Source organism: Larus michahellis, chromosome 1, assembly GCF_964199755.1.
Source record: "Larus michahellis chromosome 1, bLarMic1.1, whole genome shotgun sequence".
In the NCBI taxonomy this organism is placed as follows: Eukaryota; Metazoa; Chordata; class Aves; order Charadriiformes; family Laridae; genus Larus; species Larus michahellis.
The window spans coordinates 16,285,329-16,312,984 of record NC_133896.1 but is presented as its reverse complement, the minus strand read 5'-3'; the positions used below and the strand labels follow the sequence as shown (position 1 = coordinate 16,312,984).

At 40.3% G+C, this 27,656-nt stretch overlaps 1 protein-coding gene across 3 annotated transcripts; it reads right to left on the bottom strand.

Moving 5' to 3' along the window:
• Positions 1–1,135: 1,135 nt before the first annotated feature.
• Positions 1,136–27,289, bottom strand: BCAP29 (B cell receptor associated protein 29). 3 transcript variants are annotated; one of them, XM_074580996.1, is made up of 8 exons: positions 26,898–27,289; positions 26,405–26,509; positions 22,176–22,276; positions 19,899–20,049; positions 15,205–15,340; positions 12,370–12,481; positions 3,994–4,094; positions 1,136–2,139 (listed from the first exon to the last, which is right to left on the bottom strand). In XM_074580996.1, exons 2-8 carry the CDS (start codon positions 26,494–26,496, stop codon positions 2,101–2,103), a joined length of 732 nt encoding a protein of 243 aa, XP_074437097.1. In that variant the 5' UTR covers positions 26,497–26,509; positions 26,898–27,289; the 3' UTR covers positions 1,136–2,100. The 3 variants fall into 3 exon arrangements, with proteins under 3 accessions (XP_074437097.1, XP_074437183.1, XP_074437273.1); XM_074581082.1 differs by having other exon boundaries at positions 26,405–26,566; positions 26,898–27,273; XM_074581172.1 differs by having other exon boundaries at positions 26,940–27,165.
• Positions 27,290–27,656: the final 367 nt, after the last annotated feature.

Below are 27,656 nucleotides of genomic sequence, written 5' to 3'. Positions count from 1 at the left end.
GATAATGGATGTGACAGAAGAAATCACCGTAGGCAAAGCAGAAGACTGTGGGTTTCAAGCAATCTGTACTTTTTAATTAAGGAAGCCTTCTTTGTGGCCTGATATGCAGAGTTTTTTGTTTTAAGCCATTTCCTCCTCAATCTCTCAACAAGCGGATCCCCACGTCACACACAGCCAGCAGGACACTGCTGGGCTGAGGTGACTGATGTAGTTACAGAGGGCAGCGTGTCAGCGCCACGTACTGAATGTTGCATGTGTAAAAATGCCAGGCATCATTTCAGCTTCTGAGGTCACTACACGCTCCTTCACACTTCAGTCATGCTCTACAGCAAAAATTACTGTAAAGCATTTGGACTTCCCTCTCAAGGAGAAGTACTGATACAATCAGTGCATTCACCACCACCCATTTTTTTGTTCCATGTTATTTTTTTTAAGATAAATTTTTACGGATGGAGTCCAGTGCATGACATTTTTCATTCTAAGTTGCTAATGATCTACTTAATTATTTACTTGCACTATAGGAAGAAATGCTTGAAGTTTAATGAGTAGGTAACAACAGTAAATAGTAAGTAATATTTGCTTTTGTTCTGGGTCTTAAAATCAGAAAAACAGGTGAGTTTTTAGTTCTGTTATTAAAAACAGCACTTACTGTTATACCTTTAAGGCTTCCAACCATAGTTTTTCTATCAGATTGGAGATAACATTCTGCCATAATTTTACATCTTTCTTAAGGGGAGCTGGGAGGGAAAAAAAATAAAAATGCATTCAACTACATCACCAAAACCTGTGTGTATGTGGGTATTAAAATCTATAGCTTTTCCTGGAAGTTTGGATGTGAATAAACAAATCTCCAGTGTCACAGAATCTCTAAGAACACATTCTGTACTACTTCATCAAGGATGAAGTATTTTTAAAAAACATACGCATTCTTATTTAATATGCTACGTTTAAATTCTAAGCTAAACAAATCCTGTTTCCAGAATAATCAAAACTACCCCTACGAAGAAGGCTGTATTTCCAGGAAAAGTTAAATATCACTAAGTTAGAAGTGTATTTTGTTCTTTGGGTATATACCTATTAACTTTGATGAGATAGTATATTGGGAGAGATTTACAAGAATAAACCCAGAAACTCATGAACTTAAAGAATCCCTTTAATATAACAAACATATCCAACTTTCAAATATAAACTGGAACCAACTAACAAAAAAGAAACTCAAAACAGCTTTCTGAATGCCAAAAAGGGCTTATGCAAAACAGTGCACATTTATTCGAGGTATCGTATCCATGAAAACAAAACAAAACAAACCCAACTATCTACATTTAAAAAGAATTTTTACTTAGCAAGGCAAGAAAGATTAGGTGGCACATAGAGAGTAAACTGATGTAAACAGTGTAATAATACAGAATGTTAGTACCAAACCACCCAAAACTTTGGTTATGAAAACTGAAATAACCCAATATATTAAAGAGAAATAAACCAGAGGCATGCAAAATATTATTTGTTGAAATACATTCATCCATGTAGCTAAGTGAAAGTCACAGCCTAGTGAAATAGACTTAGAAATACAGTTTTCATTCTTTCTTTATTTTCCTTTGATTGTCATTCAATTTTCCACTGAAGTGGAACGGCTGATGAAAAGCTTTCAGCCTTCTTCAACCCACTGGTAACTGAATTTTTGAAGACTCCAAAGAGGTGTTGCAAAGGAGGTTTAGGTAACTGTGTTTTTATGATATAGCGTGACAGACAACTTCATTCAAATGCTACAAGCAAATGATGCATGATCTGTTACCATTCTGGAAGGCAAAAGCTTGGAGAACAGTCAAGTTGTTCCATATGGAATTTAAAGATTTTTGAGTTTCTCCTCACAAGAGCAGTGACAAACTCCATGGTAAATCAGGCAAGCCACTTAATATTTTATTTGCAACATAGAATATTTTGGCAACCAAGATATACTAGAGGAATCTGAACAGTGACCTGCAGTGCATGTGCTTTTCAGAAAAAAATCAAGTTTTGTTTCAGATACACATCAGGAGCCTAAACAGCATAAGGCTTTTCACATTGAAGCACCTGTAGCGATGCCATCCGTCTTCAATGCATCTACAGCTCTTTCTTGTCTTCTGCTTCATTTAAACTGGCCTGAAAAGAGATAGATTAAAAATAATTGTTTATGTTTGGCAAGATCAGCAATTGTTGACTCCAGATGCCATGTTTTGGCCCCTTGCAGTCATACCTGATTTGTTCACTATACACCATTCAAAGCTGTAGTCCCATCAATAATACCCTACATAACGTGTTGTAGAATCATAGAATTGACTAGGTTGGAAGGGACCTTTCAGATCATCAAGTTCAACCACCAACCTAACAAAAACCATCACTAAACCATATTGCTAGGCACTACGTCTACCCGTCTTTTAAATACCTCCAGTGATGACGATTCTACCACTTCCCTGGTCTGCCTGTTCCAATGCTTGATAATCCTTTTGGTGAATAAATTTTTCCTAATATCTAATCTAAACCTCTTCTGGGGCAACTTCAGACCCTTTCCTCTTGTCCTATCACTTATTACTTGGGAGAAGACACCTACCCCCACCTCTCTACAACCTCCTTTCATGTAGTTGTAGGGAGCAATAAGGTCTCCCCTCAGCCTCATTTTCTCCAGGCTGAACACCCGCAGCTCCCTCAGCCGCTCCTCATTAAGACTTATTCTCCAGACCCCTCACCAGCTTCAATGCCCTCCTCTGGACTCGCTCCAGAATCTGATCCTAGTTCTGCTCCCTGTTCATGTTACAGCTGAACCGTGCAGAAAACTCAGCAGAAAACATTTTCTGCTATCAAGTGATTTATCCTTAGGAGATGCATCTACTGTGCGCTCAGTACCTTCTGTTCTTTCCATTCAGAGGTAAACACAGAAGACTGTAAGGATGTGTGTTCTAGACCACAAGACTGCTAGAAATGCAGCAGGACTACTACGGCTCATTGCACAGGGAAGCACAACAAAGACAGGACATGCACGGTGGTCTTAATCTGAACACAGGTATCAGTTGAGCAATCTCTATAACAGTATAGGGTGAGGCTGGGAATCAGTAAGCGGCTTCACAGACTACAGGAAAGAGATTATACCCAGCTCAAATTTGCCTTTTTAAAATCTTATTAACACAGGACCAACAAACAGCTCTTCTTGAAAAGCAGGTCACTATAATTTTAACATCAACCGTTTATTTTCTCCCAAGACCATTACTTGTAAACAGGCTTTCATTTTTATTGAATTTTGGTTGCATTCTGACGCAGATGTTAGGCATGGAACATACAAACACCTGTCAGACAACTTAAAGAACCAGCAGGGCTCCCAATTCTACCAGAAATAATTATGTATTGGGTATTATAGCCATGTGCATATGCAAACCAAATCAAATTGCTAATTCAGCTTTTGCTTGCTGTGTTTTTTTTTTTTATTTTATTTTGTACTTCAGTTTGAATTCTTAGAGTAGCCTCTTTTTAGCCTACGCTGTTTGTTGGCTTGTGTTTTGGGTGGTTTTTTGTTCTTGCTTATCAACAGTATCACACCATTTATAATCCAGTATTACAAAATCATGTTTAAAGAGCAAACAAAATAAAATTACTTGTATAAATGATGTATATACTACACACACACTACTCTACTCCTACCATTTTCTTACCAGATTTCAGTTTGATCATCACATGCAAAACTATCTGAATCTTATTTCCCAAGTGACAGCCAAATTGGGTCTAACGATGACCTGAGCTTTGTCACTTGAACTGCAAAGAAGAAAACACTAATAGCTTTGCTGTCCTGTCCTTGAAAAGCAAAATTCTACAATTTGGTGAAGTTTAAGGAGTGCTGTCCATTGTAACTTTACGCTATACTACAGATTTTAGTGAATTCTCTGGCATAAAAAATACCCAACAAGCAGAATTTTGCTGGTGCAATTTCAGAACATCATGCTCATATAGCAATCCAGAACCACTTACCTGCAGCCATTCATATTCTTTCATTAGATGATCATATTCTCTTTTAAGGCCTTCAGACTGCTTTTTAACTGCGGTTACTTCATTGTTTGCCTTGTTGAGAGCTGTAAAATATCAGAATTAGTTGTTTTAATTATTATTTGTATTCCTGCAGTTCCTTAGAGCCCTTGTTACATATTAGGGCTCCACTGCACTACACAGTCCTTCCTCTGAAAAAGCTTAAATTTAAAACAGAGCATCACAGATGGCCACAGGAAGAGATGTGCAGTACAGGGAGGAGAACGAGAATGACTTGTGCTCAGGAAGAGCAGCACAAGGAACAGGAAGGGGCTGCACGAAAGGTAAGGGCAAGACCAATAAACTGTTGACAGAGGTGACGAGTTAGTGATGGCTACAGTGTTCTGTCACTGCAGAAGACAGTTCTAGAAAAACAAAACTCCACAACCCCCTAACCCAAACTGCCAGCCCTCTTAAAACAAAGCAGGAACTCAAATACTGGGCAAGATTTTAGAAAAGCAACTGAGGCCGACTATAAAAAAAAAAAAAAAAAAAAAAGAGAGCGCGCTAATACATTATTATAGGAGCATAGACCTTCCCTTTTCAGCCTGTTACGTATTTTACCACACGTGAGTTCATGTATTAGAAGCATCACTTTATGGATGAGAAGGCAGAAATGGTGGTGGTAGGATAGACAACTGTGAACCGGTTTTTAACATGAGAACAAGTAATTATTACTCTACTCACAGTCTCAACAGCAAGAAACTGAAAGCCTGTCTATGCTGCAGTACAAAACAGCCCAGGACTCCATAGGGACTAAGTTACAGTGTGGGGTAAATTAGCATAAAGTTTCATAAAGCCATTGCTGCTAAGCTGTTACATAAGCATTCAAGGAAGGTCATTTAGACATTTTTATATCACTCTGCTATAGGTATCTCTGTATCTTTATATTTGTCTGCTGTAGCAGCACAGGCACACCCTAAAACTTGATTTACTCATGCTCAAACAAAAAACGTCATTAATGACCTATAAGGCTGTCTCACATAGCCATGTTTAAAAAAACCCAAACAAATCTTGATGGTACAAATAAAAAAAAGAAACATTTGCAATCTTCCTTGTTCAGAAAATGTGGATCCATCCTTTGACTGTGAGCTTCCCAAGAGAGACTGTTCTTTCCCAGAGACCTCCAAAACATTCAAGAATTGCCACACCTCTGTAAAAGCCTGTTCTCAGAAGATGAGGAGCTAGGTGTGTTTTTTGCTAAGCACCTAGCTACAAGCACTCTGGTCTGCACCATGGATCACTTTGGGAGCTAGTTCCTGAAACATTAGGACACAACAGTTTTGACCACTCTCCTACGTGCAAAAAGAAATACTCCCTCCCCCAGCATTTTTGCTATTTTTAATTGATTAATTGTAGAATCATAGAATGTGTTGGGTTGGAAGGGACCTTTAAAGGTCATCTAGTCCAACCCCCCTGCAGTAAGCAGGGACATCTTCAACTAGATCAGATTGATCAGAGCTCCATCAAGCCTGGCCTTGAACACTTCCAGGGATGGGGCCTCCACCACCTCTCTGGGCAACCTGTGCCAGTGTCTCACCACCCTCATTGCAAGGAACTTCTTCCTCATGTCTCATCTAAACCTACCCTGCTCTAGTTTAAAACCATTGCCCCTCGTCCTATCACTACATGCCCTTGCAAACAGCCCCTCCCCAGCTTTCTTACAGGCCCCCTTCAGGTACTGGAAGGCCGCTACAAAGTCTCCCTGGAGCCTTCCCTTCTTCAGAGACTTGAATGTATATAATTTGCATGTATAGATTCAAAATCATTCCTGTTTTAAAATTCTGCCAGTGGTTTTGCCAGTAATAGGACTTTTACCTAGCCTGAAATTTTGGTCTACTGAAGTTAGTTAGACTCATATCTGTTGATTCCAACATGGTCAAAAATGCACCCCTTCTCTTTATATCCTTCCTTCCATTTCCATACTCTTTCACAGATATCCTTCATCCTTTAATGCATTCTTGACAGCATCAACACAAAAAACATTTTCTAAAGGTTTTGGTATTTGGAATAACCAGGATTTCCACACATCTGACAAGTCACACCTCATTGCATTTACTCCCTCATCTTGCTACTGTTTAAAACATTCAACAGCAAAACTTGGAAATCACTCTAAAATAAACTTGTGACAATTTGATAAGCTTCTGAATTTTAAGTTGTAGACAAAAAACATATGCACATGCCATTTCACCTCTTCAAGAATCTGCTACTTAGAAAGTTAAGTTTTGCCTTTGTTTAAGCATTCTTGTACATAGTTATAGTAAAAATTAACAATACCTCATTTGTGAAGAAGTTGAAACTCAGTTATTGATCTAATACTATTTAGCTGTTTACAAGCAGCAGCATGCTACTTTAGTTGCAACTAAAAACTAACGCATCTTTAAAACACGAACAAAATATCTAAAAGTATCTGCAAACCAAGAAAGCAAACAAACCGCTGCACTGTTCCAATGTTTTGACCAAAACAGATGTATGACAGGAATACCTCACCTAACCCTAGAAGAAGAAAAAGCAAAGCAAAGAACAGATTGTCCTTTCCACCTGTGTTGGCGGTGGACGAAAAAAAACCCAACCAAACCCAGACTCGTTCCTGTTGGGGCCACACAATAAAAAGAAGTGTCACATCTTTGACAACGTGAATTCCCCAGTGTGCCAATTTCTCTGGATGTCTTCTTGTCAAGGAATGGAGATTGTCCATACATCACTGCTCAACTATTTTGCCACTGCATGAACACTGCAGTGCAGCCAAGTTGATTGTACAGGTATATTGTTTGTCATATGGATCATATCATATGAACACTGATCCAGCAGAAAACAGAAAATCCTTTGTGTGCACAATACAGTCAGTTATTATTTCTGGCTTCCATCTGGCCTGTTACGTTGCCTCACAGGAGACAGAACAGCTGGACTGGCAGCAAGCAAAATCCAACAGCTGATTGTTCCTACCAAGTAAATGTGTGAGCGGGCAGGAGGTGAGAATGCTCCTTCTACACTAATACAACTAATGAGAGGAGTAGTCAGTAAGTCCCAAAACTGGAATCCAGCCTCCGTAGTGAGAGAGGTGGGCCACTCTTTTTCATTCCTTCCCCTTCCCTTCAAAGAAAAATCAACAAAATATTCTTAGGGCAGCATATCAACAGAAGACAACTGTGGAAAATTTTATCCCTTTACACTTAATGTGCGAGTGGAGGTCTATAAACTAATGTAATGTGCAGTCTGGGAGAAGTAGAGAACTTGTCCTTCCCTTACCACATTCTCTGCATCCTGTTCCAGGACAAACAGTTTACTTCAGATTTCTCTGAAGTTGAGGCAGGATGAGGAATAAAATTGCTCTGAAGAGGTTACCACAGCCCAGTAGCTGTAGCATTTCTATTATCTTCCCATTTCAACAAGGGTGGAGAACGGAACAGTAAAACAAAAGCGAACAGCAACAAAAGCAACCAATGATTCTTTAGGCATTTCCCTGCGCAACTACTAGTTCTGGTCTGACTAAATCGCTTGACTTACAGTGCTTGCTACTAAGGAAACGATCTGGAACTTAAATTAGCATTGCTCACAATACAAGCATAAACCCAAATGATTTGGACTAGTTTAAGACTAAGAAAGATCCCTCTCTTTTAAGAGTCTTCAAGTTGAGAAAGAGCTATTCACGTTTAAGAATTTAGGCACTGATGGGACAAGAGATTTGCCAACAAACACGCTGTAAAGCTGGGAACGCAACTCCAGTCAAGTATTTCCATACTAATTCTGAATTCTCTCCTTAAGATGTGATGGTCAGATGAAGTTTAAAAAGAGAAGGCAGGCCAAAAAATTACACACAAAATTGTTCCAAGTACCTTTCACAACCTCAAATGCAATTTTGTTACCAACGGGATGTTACAGCATCTTCAGATGGCATAAATGCCTTTGTATAACAAAGCTATGCCATCTGTATGCAGCACATCCCTTTGAATCAACAAATATGAACATCAGCTTTTGTGGCATGTAACACTGCAATGGCTCCCACCAAAATTACGATGTCACAGTTAAAAATTAAGGTTAGGTAAAATGGACTTTGTTTCTAAACCTCCCTCAGCTAGGGATAACATGACATAACTTGCATCTCCTATTCCCAGCTGACAGTCTGGGGGTTTGGGAGATTTTTTTCATTTATTCATTTGTTTTTAAAACTGGAGTGCTTCAGTGGAGCTCAACATAAATATAGTTTTCATACATGGCACTAGTCTGCCTGGCAACACAAAGGCTGAGCTGAACTCTCACCAGTAGCAACAGTTCTATGAAATGTATTCCCAATGTCTAGGGTTTTTATACCTTTCTAGCACCTAATAATCTTAGCATTTACGTGAGAGTTGTACATCCGTACATGCATACTTTCTAGAATAGTCAACAATTAAAAGCTATTTCAAAACCAGCCCTCCATGTGAATTGTTGCTCTCTTACTCCTGCCTCCTACAACACTATGCAACCGTGAAACATAAAGCACTCCTGTGACACCTTCTGTACACAAAACAAACCTCATTAAAGGATGCATGGAAATTTCATCAGAATTTCCTCCTGCCCCACCGTATGCCTATGACAACAATATATAAATACAAAGCATTTTCAGAAAAAGTTGAACTAAAGTTCAACAGCACCTAAATGACTTCGGGGAGTCAGTACACACTTCACAAAGTGAAATCCTAATGGCAGCGACAAAGAAACGGTCTTTGGATTTTGTCTCAATGTGTCGCTACAGACTCAGCTCAAAGATGCAGTAAGGTCACAGCTCAGTAACTGCACACAGGTGCTAGGGACTGCAACGGCTGTTATGCTACACCAGATGCAGGTAGAAGCTTTAGGTGCCTGTCATCTGCCATAAATATTGTTAGAAGAGTGAGGGGGTCAACATACTGGACAGGAGTCTGCTACCAGTGTGTTCTGCTGCAAGACTGGATCAATAGTAGTTGTCACGTATAAGTTTCTACTGTCTAAATGAAGCTGTAGCCTTTACCATACACTAGGACAGTGTCACCAAAAAAATGACCTGAGACAGGAGGTGAAATAGTACAGCATTGCAGAAGTCTCCCTCCTGCCCAAAGGGTCCCATAGTAACAATGGACATCTCACATATCAGCATTTCCACAGAGTGGGATCTGTGAGCGAGAAAGAAAAGTTAATGCACCGAAAGTCCCATTCCTGCCCCCAACCTAAGGACTGCTGTAAGGACAACTACTTATGAAACTCCTCTCAGACTATGACCTCATGTGCAGTTGCAGATAGTTTCTTTTGTTGTAGCTTTATGGATGATGTTCAAAACTATCACAATGAAAAAATATCACAGCATCTCTTCTTTCCCCAGAAAATTCCTATAGGTCTGAGACCAGCAGCCATACAGAGAACCTTTACTTAACTGAATCAACATTGTGTTAGAAATATGTCTAATGTGTAGCAGGAAAAACATTCTCACATCTGCACTGGGTGCTCCTAGGAGTACGTATAGTTATTCCTAGGTACCAGTGAGACATTTTTCATAATATACAAGTGTATCAATAAAATGCCATCTTGGAAGGTTTCTAAACAGTCATGTAATAACATGTCCAGGTATGCTAAAAATGGATTTAGGCTCCGAGAAGTGCTAGCCCCGCTGCTGGGTGCCTATAAAACCCCCAGTATGTGGGTCTGCAATAAAGTAGTGAAGAACTAGCCCCCTTTGCCTCACCCCCACAATAAAACAAAAAAGGGCATCCAGGGGGATAGGAAAGTCAAGTCTGAAAAGACAACAAAATTGGCTGAAATCTTTGTCATGCATTTCCAACCTTTCCTCAGATTTTAGTAATTTCACTACTCAGTCTTTGTCTTGTATTTTCATTCTTCCTCCCCATCTGCTCAGAGCACAGTAGGTGGCAAAATGTCTTCTTAACTTACGATTTCACTTATGGTTAAGTGGACAAAAAAAAAAAAAAAGCAGACTGCACTTCCTGTAAAAGGTAGAAAGCTGAAGAATTAGAGATGCGCCTGCAATAATCACTGTCTACGCTATAATTTCAGTCAGGATTTCAGAAAGAGGAGACATACAGCATTTTCTCTGCCAGAAGTTGTAAATACTGGATTAAAACCTCACAGAAAATTTGGATCTGCCCTGAAGACACAGCACCAATCTGACACTAAACCACATGATTCAAACATGAAGCAGACTTACATTGAGGACTCCTCCTGGGTGCCACTCTATTGAGGTAACCCACCTTTCAATATGTGGCCTACTATAAAGTAATATATCGCCCTATCACTATTCTTAAGTAGCTTAACAAATGTACTAGACCAGAGCAATGGATATTTGAAACTGCTCTGTGAAAAAGATTATACTTGTTTTTTCATCCAAGCAGCAAAAAAACCCCAAATCCCAACAAAATCCAAATTTATAACTCTTACTGATACTATAGCCAAAAAACAAACAAACAGAAAATCCTGAAAAACTAAACCAGTAAAAGTTTTCCTTTTTATACTAGTTTTGCCTTGTTTCATTACTAGGTGACACCCCCCCACACGCTTCACCCCTTTCTTCCCCAACAAAATATCCCAAAAGTTTCATGGATTAGACTTCGTGGACACAAAGGAAAGGTTATTTTAGTCATGTGAGCTCTGTGGCATGAAACAAATTGTTAAAAAAAGGTAAAACAAGCTTTTCCATCTCAACTTTGATACTGTGTAATGCATTGGTCACACTTGGCAAGCATGAAATTCAACATTCATCTGCTCAGTAGCAGAAGTTTCAAAAGAAAACAGTAAATTCGATTCACATTAAGTCTAGAGACTCCATAGAAAGCTGTGTCTACAGATGTGACTACTGTCAAGTATTTTAAGCTTTCTGGCTATCGTTTGCTCAAAATAACGTAAAGAAAACTTACAAAAAATAAGACAGTCACATACCTTAACATCATCTAGCTGATGATGGTGATTAATGTAACCATAGCATTTTCTTTTTTGTCAGTGAGGGGGATGGCATCAGGGGAAGGGTTGTAAATATTTTCCTATTCATTCCTTAAAAAGACCCTCTCCCCCACTTTGCCCCTAACAAAAGACTCAAGCATGCCTTAATTTAAACATCTTTTGGATGGACAACAGCCCACAGGGAGAATGCAGCTGAAGCAGCATGTGGTAAAGCTATTTATTCCTTAGCTTTCTCTAGCATTCCTCACTGAAAAGCTTACATTATATTAGTGTTACATACCATCAGTTAGTTTAAATAAAACATTTACATTTATTGATCCTGTCACTTCAAAGGCAGTTTTCCCCCCTTTCTTTAAGAAAACAGCAGGAGAGGGAAAACTCACAACCAAACCTGCCTGAGAATGTGAACTAATGAGACATTCTATTTAAAGATTCTTATTGCTTCAAGCCCAGCTGAAAACAGCTGTTCTACAGTTCCTGTTCATCTTCCCAGTGGACAATGAAAAATAAGTAATGAAATATTTGTTGTTATTCTTACAGCTTTGTAGCAGTGCCATGCAATATGAAAGCAAGGCTATGTTTTGATGACAACAAGTTACCTGGTACCATGAAAATCTGTATTTTGTTACTGTCTGAACACCTGATGCTTACAAGGTCACAGGCAGTGTTATCTTAAAAACACTAATTTCAGATGAGGTGTTTGTAAGCATCACACAGCTTGACAGATGCCAGTAAGACAGAACCAAACAGGTAAAATCTGCTTCTATCTCAATTTGGGTTGCCAAGAAAGCAGTTTTGACAGCCTAAACCTTAAACACGGAAGCTGCTAACATAAGTATTATGTTACAAATTGCAAGGCATGTTTCCTTGTAGACAAAAGAAAAAGATTTAAAAAAAGCTAACACCTCTGCTGCAGGAGATATATAAATTTAGAATACAAGTCAAGGACTTGCCTGCTATCTGACCGAAACCCTACTTTACAGAAAAAACCTCAACCACATACTTCCCCATTTTATACAGGGAGAGTGGCCAATATGTATGACATGAAAGATCAACCTGATGCCTATAAGCAACCTGCAATTGATTCCATATCCTGGTCATGTCATTGATGAAGGCAAGTCAACACTACTTAAATAGATCAGTTCAATTTGTTAATAATTACAATTTAACTAATGTGTTCAAATTACACCATGCAGATTTTCATAATGAAAACATTTACCGAAATATGGGGCTGGCAATAGCATGTTTTTCCGGTTCCTAGTCAAATGCAAAGACACCCCAAGCCAAGCGTTCCATAAACTGATGTAGTTAATGCTATACCTAGAATCAGTTTTTGACATCCAGTGTTGAAATAATCTTTTTCTTAATTGCAAAGAACTCCTAACCAATACTTACCATCTGAGGTCTTCTGTAGCTCTGCTTTCAAGTGTTCAACTTCCTTCTTCAACTTCTCATCAGTTGCTTCTGCTGACTCTTTCTTTTTACTGCTTTCTTTTCCACTCAAGGCCTATTAAAAACCACAGTCGCTACAATTAATTTTTTTTCATTAGTCTGACATTAATGACAAACAACCAGAGAATGGGAGCTTTGATCTTGAAAAGTGACAGGTTTTATCAAGTGCCAACATAACCCAGGCAGATACTCAAGTCATTCTAGGGACAAAAAAAAAGAAAAAGAAAACAAAAAAATGCTCAATGTTTTAAGTTGATAGTAATAGTATGGCATTATCTCCTGTGTAGGACTACTTTGTACCTGTGCACGAAGCCCACAACTTCTGTTTAGGTTATAAATGGCTTTTTTCAGAAGACATACACTGGGACAGAACACTGCCATGTTTATGTGCAACTTGTTCTAATAATTTATTCTGATTTAAATCATGTAATAGATCACAAATCTCTCCCTGTAGGTTTGCAGCTACTTCTTCAATCTTCAGAATACCTCAATACCTGGACTAAATTTCCACTGAAATTCAATAAAAAACTAGGAAAGGATTCAGGAAGAGTCCTGTAAGTACTAGACACAGAACTCTGAAAATGTTGGCACTACTATATTTATGCACGCTCTTATCATTAAGGCAACTGCTATTGATGACTTAAAGTATAATACGTTAAGGATTAGACCCCATAATTAGACCCTTTGCTCATATAGCCTCTATTATCCAACCAAGCATCATCTGTTATGAAAATGTCAAAAGAAGTGGTAAATGCTTAATGTAAAAAAGAAAAGTAGAACAACCAAGATGAACGCTTAGGTGAGCTGGTGATAACAGCGCTTACTGGGCACAGGCTGGCGCAGAGGGAATAGATTACTTTAGGAAGAACAAAAAGAACTGTTTATAAAGATTGGTAAACGATTCAAAGAAAAGAACTGAAGAAAATTTTCCAGAAGCAATTTAACCAAAGAGCAGAGATTACATTTGACTGGTGGTAACAAAACTGTAGTCAATTTGTCATTAAATTGGTCACAGATCACCTCCTTTACTTCGTGCTCCACTCATAAATAGTTATTTCTGTAAATTTTTATCTAAAGTCCCGTGCTCCATGGAACTTCTGATCAGGAGAAAGTGCATATCTAGCACGCTAGAGTAAGCTTACAGTATTTATACTCACAGCCAGTGCCCTATAAACAATTGCTCTTGCCTCTCTCATACGGTGGAATGAAGCATGCTTGTAAATGAACACAAATGCAAGGGCCAAGCCACAGAGGAAGGTAAGTCCTAGTATCTATAAAGATAAAATAAACCAATTCTGAACACTTTGCGTCTCCAGCACAATGGAGATCCAGCCACAGCATGCTGGCTGTACCTGTGGCTACCACTTTTTTTTTTTTGCAAACCATGCAATCAAACACTCAAATAGAAACAGACAGCAATAGAGTTTCTAGTTTCTGGCTATCACTTACAAGCAGCTAAGAGAACGCGTTGCTAAGAGAATGTGAAAGCAGAACAAAAAGAGGACTTTTGGCCAAATCCCAACAGGACAGCGAGGAAAAAAAAAAAGAAGAAAAAAAAGTACCAGTATGCAGTAAAGAGAGAAATTCCATGGCTGAGGGAGGGAGTCTGGATCACTTTGACAAAATACCAAACCCTAAACTTTTGGAGTCATTTCATACTTGAGAAATACCTAACCCACACTTTAGTGATCCTTGCTTTACAAGGCCTCTCAAACAACTGGATTTTTTTGCATCCCTTCTAGTACTTTTTGTCCAGAGTCTGTTCTCTTTGTCTGAAGATTTATTATAAAAAAAAAAAATTACAGTGCTGGTAACCATAGGCACAGCCCCAGACAAACTGGAAGGAAACCTGTGCACACCTGCAGTGAATTTTGTTTTGACAATGTGCCAGACTGAAGAATGCTGTAAAAGTTGCCATACCCTGGATATCGGCACTCTAGCTTATGGTTCAGTCTCTTCCAACAGTTTGGTCCAGTGTATACATGACTTCCAACAGAAGTCAAACTAATCAATTACAAGAAAATATTTTATACGTTTATCTTCATTTATCTTTCATTTATCTTTGCTGATAGTGTATCCCTTCCTGCATACAACTGTATGTTGAACTACAACAGACAAATGATAGCTTAATTTTTCTCCATTCTTATAACATCTTTGGTTCACTGGTCATTCTTTTAAGTAAGAAATTTTTGGCAATATCCTCATTAATACTATGGCAGTGCCTTACTGAGAAAGGAAGGTAACAGGAAATTGGCCGACTCACCAGAAAAATAGATGCAAGAATGTAAAATACAATAAATACAAGAGATCAATTTTACAAGTTAGAAAAGACATTTCAGGACTGGAGCAAATCCTATTTAGAAGAAACAGCCAGCATGAGAACAGCTATGTTGTAGGCTTTTCTGTACTGAAATGCTATAGCCCCAACCTAAACAGCCAACTGTTTAGGATAAAGAGAATAAAATTAGTGTCTCCCTCTACTTTGCCATGATTAAATTCAAAGAGATATTATAAGAATATATTACTACTTTGATTAAATTTGTACTGGAAAGACAGGACTTTATTTATTTGGATTACTTTAGTTTCCTTTGTTAATAAAAAGGTACTGAAATTTGTATTCAGTATTCCGAATTACATATTGTAAGAACATTGTTCTTCCTTTTTCCACCAGAAGAAAAAAAAAAAAGAACGAATGTTATTCAGTACCAAACCATCCCCAGAGCATTTTGTACTAACTACTTGCTGTATAAGAAAATAACTAAAAAAGTTCAAAGATACCTCCTGCAGCCTTTCATTCTCGGCCATGTATTTTCTGGCTGCTTCAGTAGCATCATTTACTTGCGTTTCCAGACATGCGTGAGATGTCATCCCTTTTGCCAACTGAGTAAGAAGGGTAACAGTACGTCTCAATACACTGGTGAAGAAACACAGTGAACAGCATGGTAACTTACAGCACAAATTAAAAAACAAACAAACAAATACACAACAAACAAAACAACCCCTTTTCTCTCTCCCTCTGCATTAGATGTAAAAACAAAGCCACATGAGGATTGTTTAAGCACCTGAAGGGAAACATCCAGGCTCATGGATGACAAATAATAGCAAAATAAGAAACTGTAAAGATTTTCACCCATCAAAAATTTGATTTCTTTACCTGATGAAGAACCTCCCTCCTCCCAAAACCCCACAGCCATTAGGGGGTCAGAGACTTGTGTGCTTCAAGGCTGAAATACGCTTACACAACCTCGTGTTTTAAACAGGATGGAACTCTGGACACAAGACCCAAGCAACATGTTATGGTAATGAGTACAACACAAAAAAAAAAACCCAATCCAACAAAACTTTACAGAATGCCTTACAAGAATAAAAATAGCAATGTGAGCATATTAATCTTCAAAGTACTCTGTCAATACTATATAAATCAGAACACGCAAGAATGTCAGCACTCATATGGCACCTCAAATCCAAGCTTTGCAAATACCTCCCTTGATTTGACCTAGCAACTGCCTCTTTGCATCACTACTTTCATTATTCATCTTGCAGTCTTTCAAGGCAGTATGTTGCTGAATCAAGGAAAGGCCAAAGCAACACTGAATTAAATTAATTCCTGTAATATAACTATGCAGCTGCTCTTCAAAAGAAACTTGAAAATCCAACTAATTGGCTTCTTCATAACTGAAAGCGTATTAATAGACCTTTTGGCTTTCAAGGTAAGACCTCCCCCCTGCTTTTTCACCAGAAGCGCATTTTCTTACTTTTCTGGATTTTAAAAAAGTGAAGGTCCCCATGTCACTACTTTTCCAGGGGTTGGCATGTTTTACTATTGCTTATTAATTTATAGATGCAACAACAGGAGTCAGTAAAACATCATTACAAAACTGAATCATAGAATCACGTAGGTTGAAAGGGGCTTCCAGAGGTCATCTTGTCTAAGCTCCTGCCCAAAGCAGGGACAGGTTGAGCAGACTGCTCAGAGGCTTGTCCAGTTGAGTTCCCACCATCTCCCATGATGGAGATTCCACCATCCTTCAGGGTCCTTGTTCCAGTGTTTCACTGCTCTTGATAGTAGAAAAAGTACTTTTTTACCACAAGTCAGAATTTCCCAGGTTCCTGGCCTGTTGCCTCGTGTCACTCCTGTGTGGATCCACTGTAAAGAGCTGGCTCCATCTTCTCTACATCCTACCACTAGATAGCTGTCGAAAGCAACAGAATGGCCCCTTCAGTGTCTCTTTTTCTAGCTGAAGCCAAGCTCCCTCATCTTTTCCTCACAGGTCATATGTTTCAGCCCCCAGCTTTCTCCGTACCTCACTGCAGTACTCCAGTATTTCAGGAGTCAAAACTGGAAGCTGTTCTGCAGCTGCAGTACTACATGTGCCAGATAGAGGAGAATAACGACTTCTCTTGATCTGCTGACTACACCCTTGCTGTTAACAGCTCAATACATGATTGCCTGCCTACCAGGATCCCCAGGTCCTTTTCTGCAAAATTGCTTTCTAGCCAGTCAGTCAGACTGTCCCCAGCCTGGATGCCGGACATGGTTACCCTGTAAGATGACAGACTTTGCATTTGCCTTTGTTGAACTTCACGAGATTTCTGGCAGCACGTTTCTCCAACCTGTCTAGCCCTCTCTGAATAGCTGTGCTGCCCTCCAAGATATCACTCCGATTTGCTACTGTCTGCAAACTGGCTGAGAGCACATTCACTCCTATCATCCAAATTGTTAATAAGGACATTAAACAGTATTGAGCCCAGTACCAATCCCTGAGGGGCATCAGATGGAATTTGCATTACTAACTACCATCCTTTGAGCCCAAAGGCCCAGGGAATTCTCCACCCACTTCCTTCTCCACTTCTCCAGCCCGTATATTCCTCTACAGTTAGGCTATCATGATAACACAAGCGACTACATCAAAGGCCTTGCTAAAGGCACGCAACATCCACTGTTCTGCTCTTTATGCACACAGCCAGTCATCTCAGTGCAGAACACAACAGAGATGATCAGGCATGATCTCCCCTCAGTAAATCTGTGATGGCTGTTCCAAGTCATCGTATCCTTCATATCCCTGGAAATGGCTTTGAGTAAGATTTGCTCCATAGCCTTTCCAGGGACTGAGGTGAGGCTGATTAGTCTCTAGTTCCCTACATCCTGCTTTTTGTCCTTCTTGAAGACAGATGCAATGTTTGCCTTTTTACCAGGATCCTCCCCTGATCACCATGATCTTTCAAAGATGACAGAGCATGGCCTTGCAATGACATTGGCCAACTCCCTCTGCATGCAAGGATGCATCCCACCCTAGGATGCCATGGACTTGTATATGCCCAATCTGTTTAAGTACTCCCTAGCTGCATCTTCTGCTTCTGTGGGTAGTGTTACATTCCTCACCGACCCTCCTAGAAGGCTCAGAGAATTGGGAGGACAAACAGGAGACCTCACAAGAAAGAATGTAATTTAAGGTTGGTAATGAGAAACTCAATATCTCATTCTTTTCCGTATCCTTTGTCATTTGGTCCCCTGCTCCACTGAGCAGCGGGCCCACATTTTCTTTAGCTTTCCTTTTGTTTTCAGCCCTTCTCATCCCTCTGGTCAGCACAGGGTAGCAGGCTCTCCGCATCTCCCAAGACATCAAGTCAGATTAGCAGATGGGTGCCTCTGTCCTACCTAGGGGACAGTCTCTGGTAACTTATGACCCTCCTCTTTTCTGTGCAGTTAGTGGATGAAGGCTCAGCTGGCCCCGATACCTCCACTGATAGGAGGTCATTTTCCTCACCTGTACCTAGTGGTCTGATATTGCTGAACCACAGACGGAGAAGAGTTTTTGTTGTCCTGCCAGAAGTGACAAGCTTCCAGTCTCCTCCATCTTGGCAATCTCCATCTATCACACTTCTGGAATTCTCCTATTGGCTGATGTGCTAAAATAACCTAAAGAGTGAACCAGGGGCATCCAAGTACCCATTCATACCTTAACTTGTTTGGATGATGGTAGCAGCAGTGTAGGATATTGCAACCCAAGGAACGCTTTTTTCTCCTTCTCTGGGAGACATTATGCCTTGTTTAATGGATAAGCAAAATAGCTCTACCAAGAAAAGTCCTTTGATCTAGCCACTAATGTAGGAGCATTTATTTCTTTTAAATCTTGGTGAAAGGCCAGCAGCGCAAAAAGAGGCCTTAAGCAAACTCTTCAAGAGCAGAGCTTTTATCCACATTAAAATCTATTAGGGCCACCTGACAAGCTTTCTTCCTTGAAAGCTGAGTGGGAGTAGGATCCTGGGGGACCAGCTTCCAACTCTAGTGATGGACACAATCCAGCTATTCCTCTCCTGAAGCAGAGATCGCAAACATATTTGTGTGTATTACTTAACCTTTCTGAAGGAAGACAAAGAACATGATGCATTCCTATCACTATTGTGCAAGGTTACAGCCACTTTTGTTTTTTCCAAAGTTTACCTTCTCAAGTTTTGTATAAATTTTCCCTTGACAGTTCTTTATGTACAATGCTCCTCAATGATCAGCTAAAATGGCGATACATCATGCGAAGGGGAAGAAGCTTGTCAGAAGGCTTTGTGATTCCATGCATTTCCTTGTTCTGTGTTCCTCTTGCGTATCTAGGCAATGTCAAACTGCTCACTGAAGGAAGTCAGAAGAGGGCCAGCATTCTATGCCCAGTGTCACCATAAAAATGTACAAATGGGAAATCATCTGACCAACAGGCCTGTTTCCATTCATTCACATTATCTGTGTCCTATTAGTTCAAGTCCTCCTTGCCCAAGTGAGATCTGCAGGTTGTTGTGGCTACTTTGAAGATTCACAGGTAGCCTCGGCTGCTACTGCTGGGCAGTACAGACTGTCCTTTCCCTTACCCTGTTTTATTAGCTGTATTTAAACATCCTGAAAGGGATGCCACACTTAAGATCATAATATCATAGTAGGCCAGTTGCCACAAAGTGCTTGATCTGAAATAACACCTGAAACTTTCCTCGGAAGCCAGAACATTATCCTACAGTTCCTAACTTTGAGCTTTAGAAGGAGCGGTTCAAGTCAGACTCAAGCTGTGCTTCTTAACACATCAGGATGCAACAATATCTTTTTTTGCAACATATTAAGATTACGTTAACAGTAATTTAGTTTTTGAGGTTTCTTCATTCCAGTTGTCCGTGTTCAAAACAAACAAAACATCAGGCATAAATTTAAGAAAGGAAATGAGTATTCCCTGAAGAAACTTCTGCAAAAGGCATGTTTTCTCAAGCATTCAAAATGTTTCTTTCCATGTGTGGCTCACGTATCCTTCCAATCTTCAAACATTTGTAAGATATTATTTTCGCTGATCTTACTTGCCTCATAGGCAATCTGCTCACACTTAATTCTTTAGCCTCTTGAAATCAGCCTTCTGATCATTTTTTATAGTTGCATTACTTTGTGTGGTAGTTCCTGTAAGAAACGTACTATATAGAAATTAGAAAAATGTTATACTTACAGCCAAAGAAATAAGGAAAAACCTGAGAGATAGAGGTTTCTTTGCGATCGGAAGAGTTTCATCTGTATATGATCAAAGGCATTGGTATTGACATTTGCAGCCTTTTCATTCACATGAACGGACGAGTACTTCCTAACTTCTCTAACAGCATCTGCAAACAAAAACAGTTTGTTCTTATTCACATCTGCAGATATGCACGTATAAACCAGACATAGTACTAGAAATATGTATTTGGACTTCCTGCTCAGTAAGCAGGCACAGGACAAATAGTGACACCACTTACATCATCCGTACATTTTAAAGATAGGTCTTGATAAATCAGTGAAGCGATACAATGTATTTCCAGAGATATACTAAGCCATTGCCCCAAACATGCTTGAACAGCCATTTCCAACACTTGCACCCAGGCACCAGGGATCAGGCAACACATTCTACAAATACCAGAGACCCCACAGACTGTGTCAAAATGTCACTGCTGACAACTGAATTAAAATCTAGCCAGTGGACAAACAGTGAGAAAACAGAAAGAGAAAGGAAAAAGAAGAGATGCCTTTTGATGTATTTGTTTCATCTGGAATTTGTTAGATAAGCATGTATTTTAGTAATGACAGAATCATCTACTTTATGCTTGAATCAGAGGGGGAAAATTATTTCTATAACACCCATCAAAACAGGAATACTGTAGTAACACAGTGTTGAACGTAAACAGAATGGGTAAGCTACACCTCAGCTTTCTTTCATCTGCCTTTCATACACCTTTCAGCTTCCTTTCATCCGTCACATACTCCTGATAGTTCTGCAGAAGGGCCAATACACTGCCAACACTTTTCAAAGGACAAAATAATTAACTAGGACTTGCATCTACATAAAACCAAAAGCTAACCCAGTTAAGAGTTCATATTACAATCTGTACACTTAAGGTCATCATACATATTTTAAGGCCAATAGAGCACCCAAAATCTCCTCCAACACATCAACAAAAATACACATTCCATAACACATCATCAGTTCTTGCAGAGTATTTTGGCTGTGTGTTATTAAATTGCTACTGCATTTCTAAGCAGACAAAATCACTCTGCAGAAAAGCACATGAGAGTAACATCACTTAACGAGTCTCTCTTTTATGTTCAGAAGTTATTTAGAAAGGAAAAAAAAAAAAAAGAAAACATTTCAACTGAAACTTCAAACAATGCAAGGAAGACTTCCCCAAGGTATGGGAAGATTCTAGTCCTGCAGTAACATATCATCTTATGCTGTGGCACAAGTATCTCACCACTGCTTTACTTTAGCCCAAATCTATCCTTCTGCAAAATAAATGACTATCACCAACTCAAAAGCAAACTTTGCCCTAAGTTTTCAATAGAAGTTCAAGAAAAGTAAATAAACCCCATCATTTCTCAATCTTAAGCCATTTACTGAAGGATCTGCTTCTAAGGATAATACTACAGACCATCTAAAATAAAAAAAAAATAAATGTTTATTTGCATTTTCAGTACTTTTTTTAATATCAGAAATTTAGTATCGCAGTCTAGTCTGTTATATATGCAGTGCATCTCTATGTTTCTCTCAGCAGACAATAAAACCAAGCATTTTTCTTTGTATTTAGAGTAGTTTGGAATTAAATAGTGTTTTCATTGTAAGGCACTGGAAACACTTCTCTACAATTGATCCACGGAGAAGAACTATTTCTATCACTGAAACACTGGAGAAGCGTCTCCACCACTGAAGTAGAGGAGATGCTTACCACACAAAGCAGTCAGGACAGACATTAAATGAAATCAGTCAGGCGTCGTCATTCAAGCTCCAGTTTCACAAAAGCTTTACTCCTACTTGATAGGCCTCAGGATCTACTCATAACAAGTGTAGCAAACAGCTGTTATGTATCTGTGCTGAGCAAAAGTATTCAAATAGCCCAGTGCTTTGACATACTCTTCTGGTCTTCTATTTCAACAGCAACCAAGAGAAAGAGTGCCATCTACTGCATACTCAGCAGCTCAGACAAATTCTGGTATCAACCATTTCAAGTTCATTTACTTGTGTGGGAAAGTGAAACCAAGCAGCAGGCTAGACCAAGCTCCACTTTTCCTCCTCATTCACTATTATATTACTATTACATTTGGATTCCCAACATGGGAATCCTTCTCCTCTTCCATTCTATTCTAGAACTTCTTATTAAATTAGCTGATTTACATTAGTCTTGAACCCTTTCAATTAATCTACTGCCATGAAATCCATATACCATGTTTTACCCCCCTTTGTTAAAAAACTAACACTTACCAAGAAACAAGACGATCAGTAAAACTATTATTGTAAGGAACATCTTGTTCCAAAAAACTGCCATTTTGCTCCATAGAGGAATCATAAAAATCTTCTGCCATCTGTAAAATAGCATTGTGTTATTCAGAAATAATTAAACACTACAAGAAAAGCATAATAATCTCATAGAAGAGAGCCTTGTTATTGATATGAGACTTATGTAAGGTCTCTAAACAGCTGCTTTAATTGCCATATAATTTAGGTACACGTAACTTTCCCAATAATCCAAATTGCTTGTCTCTTTTTTGTTTCTTGTCAATACAGGCAAAGACAGTTACTTCAACTTGAAAACTTCTTGCATGATAGCAGGTACTCTCCAGATGTGTTTTATTTTAGCTTTTGCTTTGGTTAGCATTAATCTGTGTTCGGTCCTGACTACAATAAACTCAGGGATGGGGTAAAGACCGTATGTTGAGAGATATTAGTTGTTTATCTTAAATAGGTAAGTTTTAATTAGAATAAATTACTTAGGATTATAATATGATGTGATTTATACTGGTTGCCTAGCTTTACTTGGCATGTGTAACTAGACTTGCTGAAGCCTTTAGGCCGCAATAGAATTAATTTTCTTCGTAATTTTCCTAGCAGCTGGTGCACTGCTGTGTTTAATCTTTTAGTATGAGGAAAATGTGGATAACACACTGATGTTTTGGTAGTGTTTCTCCCTAAGTCTGGGACTTTTTAGTTTCCCATGTTCTGCCAGCGAGCGCAGGCAGAAAAGAAGTGTAAACCAGAAGATAAAGAGGCTACAACTGTCGGCAGAGACAGCAAATCAACAAGATAACAGCAGTCAACGGCCTGCCTGCCTGGACATAGACAAAGAATCCAATAAGGTGTTAGAAGACCCCAGACCAAACATCACCATTGGACTAAAAGACGCATGAAGAGAACATATAGATCACAAGGGTGTAATTGCTCAGGGGTTTCTTTGTTCGACGTCCCTCGCTGGAGGCACCCAGCCTGGGCTGACCCTGCTGCTATACCTTTCAGTTAAATTATTTATTTTTATAAAATCTGATGCCTGAGACTCTGCTGCAGGAAACCTAGGGCCGAGCCTGAAGAAAGAGGAAGTGTACCCGAGAGTAAGTGCGTGTGTGTATGTGAGGAATTGAAAGGGGCACCCATTGGTTCACCAGAGTCGCCTGCTGCAAAGGGACCCTGGTCTGAGCAGTTAAAGATGCTTGGGTGGCGTGTGTGCAACTCCTTGGATGGTGTGTGAATGCTCGGGCAGCAGCTTCTCCTTTAACATGTATAACCCATTCCACCACTTTTTATTTCTACCCACTTATACTACTTGTTGCTGAGTAAAATAAAAACCCTCCACGAATTGTCTCTACCATCCTTTTTCAGAAGGCTTAGCTTTTACGTTGATGAGTCTGTGTAATTATAAAGTACAAGGATTGTTATTACATTCTAACTTGCAAATGACAACAAAAGGACACGTCTCATGTCTATATTTTGTCTAGTGTTAAAATCTCTTTCAAGAGCTAAGGAAGCAAATTCGGAGGCCAAATGGTGGTGAAGACCATTTTTTTTTTTGTTTAAAAAAATCAATTGCCTATTCAATATTACTGCATGGAGGGCTCTGCAAGAATTCACACTTGCAGTACAAAAGAAGAACATCTGACATGCTCTAATTAACTGAAACCCACAAGAGCAGCCACTTATCCTTTGCTGCAGGTTAGAATCAGTGCTACTGCAAAAATGAAGGAATATCTAGTTATGCCATTAGGGATGTAACACAGGCATGCTAGTCACCATCTGATTATATTAGGTAAAATTTCCAAGTTTTGTTGGAAGTATTTACATTTTCCAGAGACTGATAAAATTTGCCCTTTAACAAAGTAGTTTCCAACCTAATTTAAATCAGACTGTACCATCATCTCCAATGGTTCCTTCTGGTTCTGCACCAGCAAGGATTTAAATATTTTAGCATTGTATGTACACAAACCTTATTTAAATCTTTTAGTATAATCTGAGTTCTTTATAGCAGACAGCCATTGTTTGTATCAACCAAAAAGCTTAATTAAACCAAGCTACAACTCAAAAGAAGCCAACTTGCTAACTCTTCAAACATGCGCTTCTCCAAGTTTCATATTAATATCCACTTAAGAAGTGATTATCTGAGGATTCTTAGACCAACTGTGATTCTTAGACCAACTATACTGCCAAGTAACATTCAGGCTAAAAATAAGATCTCTACTGGAAAGTCTTCCTATGTTATATTTTCAAGCTTATTTTTCCCCAACAAGTATCGACATTCACATTTATTAATGCTGCATTTCCTTTTGGTGACAGGAGTCACATAAATATAATCCTTCCAAATTATAAAAATGGCCACCACTATAGACGTACCACACTTGGCAGTAGAGATCTGTCTTTTTGTGTATTTGCATTTTTACATTGTCAATTTACTTATTCCCCAGGACCTTAAAAGCTTGTTAACAAATTTAAAAAGGAGTTCATTATACAAAAAATGTGCAAGCACAAAAGAGGCAAATAATCTGACTGGAGACTGGCAAGGAAGTACATCAGAACTTTAGAGAACAGCAGTTTCACATCTGCCTTTAATCACACATGCTTCACCTTTCTGACAGAACCAGCTCCCAGGCCACCAAAATGTGCAAGGCAGAACTGCTGCCCTCCAGTACTGTCACAACAGCTAGACCTAATCTTTAACCCACAAGATTCCTGTGACAGTTTTGTTAACGAGATAATTGACCACGTCAGATAAAGGATAAAGCTATTTCATTCTTTCAGAAACCAGTGTTCAAAGGAATAGCTGAATGCTACAAACCGAGGAAAAAAATCTATCTTTTGTATATAATTAAAAGCACTGTGTTTAATGTTTGGATAAATTTTGGTGACACTACAGGTTATGAATTGCTTTTCAACCACAAAGACTGGATTCAAGCCCTATTTATGTCATAAGTGAAATCTATCTCGATACTCCCAATGTACCATGCATGTGTCATCAGCTTGCAGAAATTCTTGCAGCTAGTTTCCTCACATAAGCCATTAATAATCTGATTACAACTCCCATAATACTTCTCCCTTCTTACATAGAATTGCGCTTTTGATTAGAAAACAACAGAGAATACAAAACCTCAATAGTCTATGTTGAAATGCTGAACTCCTCAACGGCCAGCTTGTAAAAAATCAGACGTTAAATTAGATTTTAGAACCGTTTCAACTTCTGAAGTTGAGAAGACATGACTAATCATCGATATTGGCCGTGAAGGATCCAACCATTCTCAAGACTCTCCCACAGGTTTAAATAGTTAAATTCAGACTGTCCACACAGCAGAGTTTTGTTTTAGGTTTTGTTCCTTAAGGTATTAAAGTAAAAGCTGTATTCTTCATCCTATATATATCTAAAGATGCAGAAATCAAACATGCAGCAGTTTTTACACAACACTGAGACAGCCTCCTGTAGAGAAGCTATCTTTATTTCCTATAAAGAAATAAAAATAACATTACCAAATCTGAAGAGCTACTTAGAGAAAACGATCTTAGGATAATGCTGTAAGCCTCTGCATATAATAAGAGTAATTACCACGTTTTGTTTCTTTCCCTTACTAAGGGCATTTACTTTACAAGAATGAGTTATTTTTCTTAATGTTTGTGTTGTGTTCTAGAAGTAGTACTATTTTGTTAATCTATATATAAGTTTAGAGAGGCCTTTATCACAGTCGTCCTGAAACTTTCACATCAAATTGAAGTCCACTTTTTTTTTTTTAAAAGAAAACAAACGATGACAAGTTTCTTACAGCCCTTACACATGCTGTACGGGGTTAGCTTTGAATATCAGCTGTCTCTTATCCGTTCGGCACCCACAATGCCTAGTGCAAACTGCTGTAAAGCTGCTCCTCACAAACTTGACAAACAACTCCTGAAAAGGAGAGAAGGCCGGGAGGCGACATCCCACCTGCAACGGGGCTCGTCCCGGGAACCCTGACTGCTGCCTGGACGGATCAGCAGTGTGTGCCAAGCAAACATAAAGCTCTTCAAAAGAGGCTTACGATTCTTGAAACTCCTGACGCTCCAGTCCCGAACAGCATTCCTCCAGCTTAGTTCCGCCGCTAGTTTAAGATGCGGCAGAACTCCGTGTTTCTAAGAACAAAAATGTGAAATAAACCCAAACGGGCGGGAAGGCCGAGCCCGGGTTGCCCAGCACACTGAAGTCCTACCTCAGCGGAGAAATGAACGGCAGGCAGAGCACCAGAATGACTGCGATTTCGCCGTACAGAAAGGCGGCAACTGCCGTCCACTGGAAAGTCATCGTCCCGGCGGGCCTGCGCAGGAAGGAGCGGCTCAGGCGGGTCCGGCAGCCCCCGCGGGGCCCGGGCTGCCTGGCGTTGGGCCGCGGGGTTTTAAAGGGAAATATTTCTAAGTAACTTCACCGCGGCGCAGACATCCCTCTGCACCGACTTCCCCTCCCGAACCAGAGCCCGTCCGCCGGGGGAGGGAGGCGAGGACCGGCACCCTCACCGCTGCCGCAGCCCTCTATGAGGAGACCGCAGCCCCGCGCCTACCGCAGGCCGGCAGCTCCCTCCCGCCGCCCCGCTCCAGGCCCTAAGCGCTGCCCGCCGTCCCCGCTCCCCTCCGCACAGCCGGGGAGTCCTGGGCCGCCCCGGGCCCGGCCCGTCCCGTCCCGTCCCGTCCCGTCCCCCTCCGCGGCACCTCGGCCTTCGCAACCTCCTCGGCGCCGGCGCCCAGATGAACCTGATGGCGGCGAGCCGCTCTCGAATGGGCGGAGACCGCGGCCTCGCGGGACGGGGCTGGCAGGGAGCGAGCAGGTCCTTCCCGCCGGCGCTGAGGGGCGGACGGGGCGCGCAGGCCTCCGCCCTGCTGGGAGGAGCGGCGCCGGGAGCGGGGCTGAGTGACTCGACGACGGCGGGGGCAGGGCGGGGAACCACGGCGCGGGGTCGGTGCGGAAGCGGCCGCCGTCCCAGCCGGGGAAAGGTGCGGGCGGGCCCGAGGGGAGGGTCGGGTCCCCTGAGGCCCCACCCCGGTGGGGCTGGAGGCTCCCCGCCGTCCTACCCCTTCTCTAGGGGCCAGCCTTGGCAGCCGCCCCGGCGTCCTGGGCAGCGGCTGAGGGGACCATGAAATAGCCAGTCCTGAGGGGTTTGTGTGGGGCGGCTGGAAAGGCCAGTTTGCGGTAAGGCTTGAGTTTACCGAGAAACCACACCTCTATCGGAAAACCTACACGGGATCTACACGTTCAGAAAGGTTAAAATTAGTGTCTTTTTCACAGTTAGGGAATGCTGCAGGATCTTGCTGTGGTTGTTCTGCTGCTCCATGACTCGAGCTTATTCAATCGGGGACTTCAACTCTGCTCTCTAGTGCACTAGTGAGTTTCTGAAGTTCAATTAAAATCTGTGTGTCTTGTGCCCCCCCAGTGTATTACACTACCTTAATGTATTAAGATCCTGTAAATCA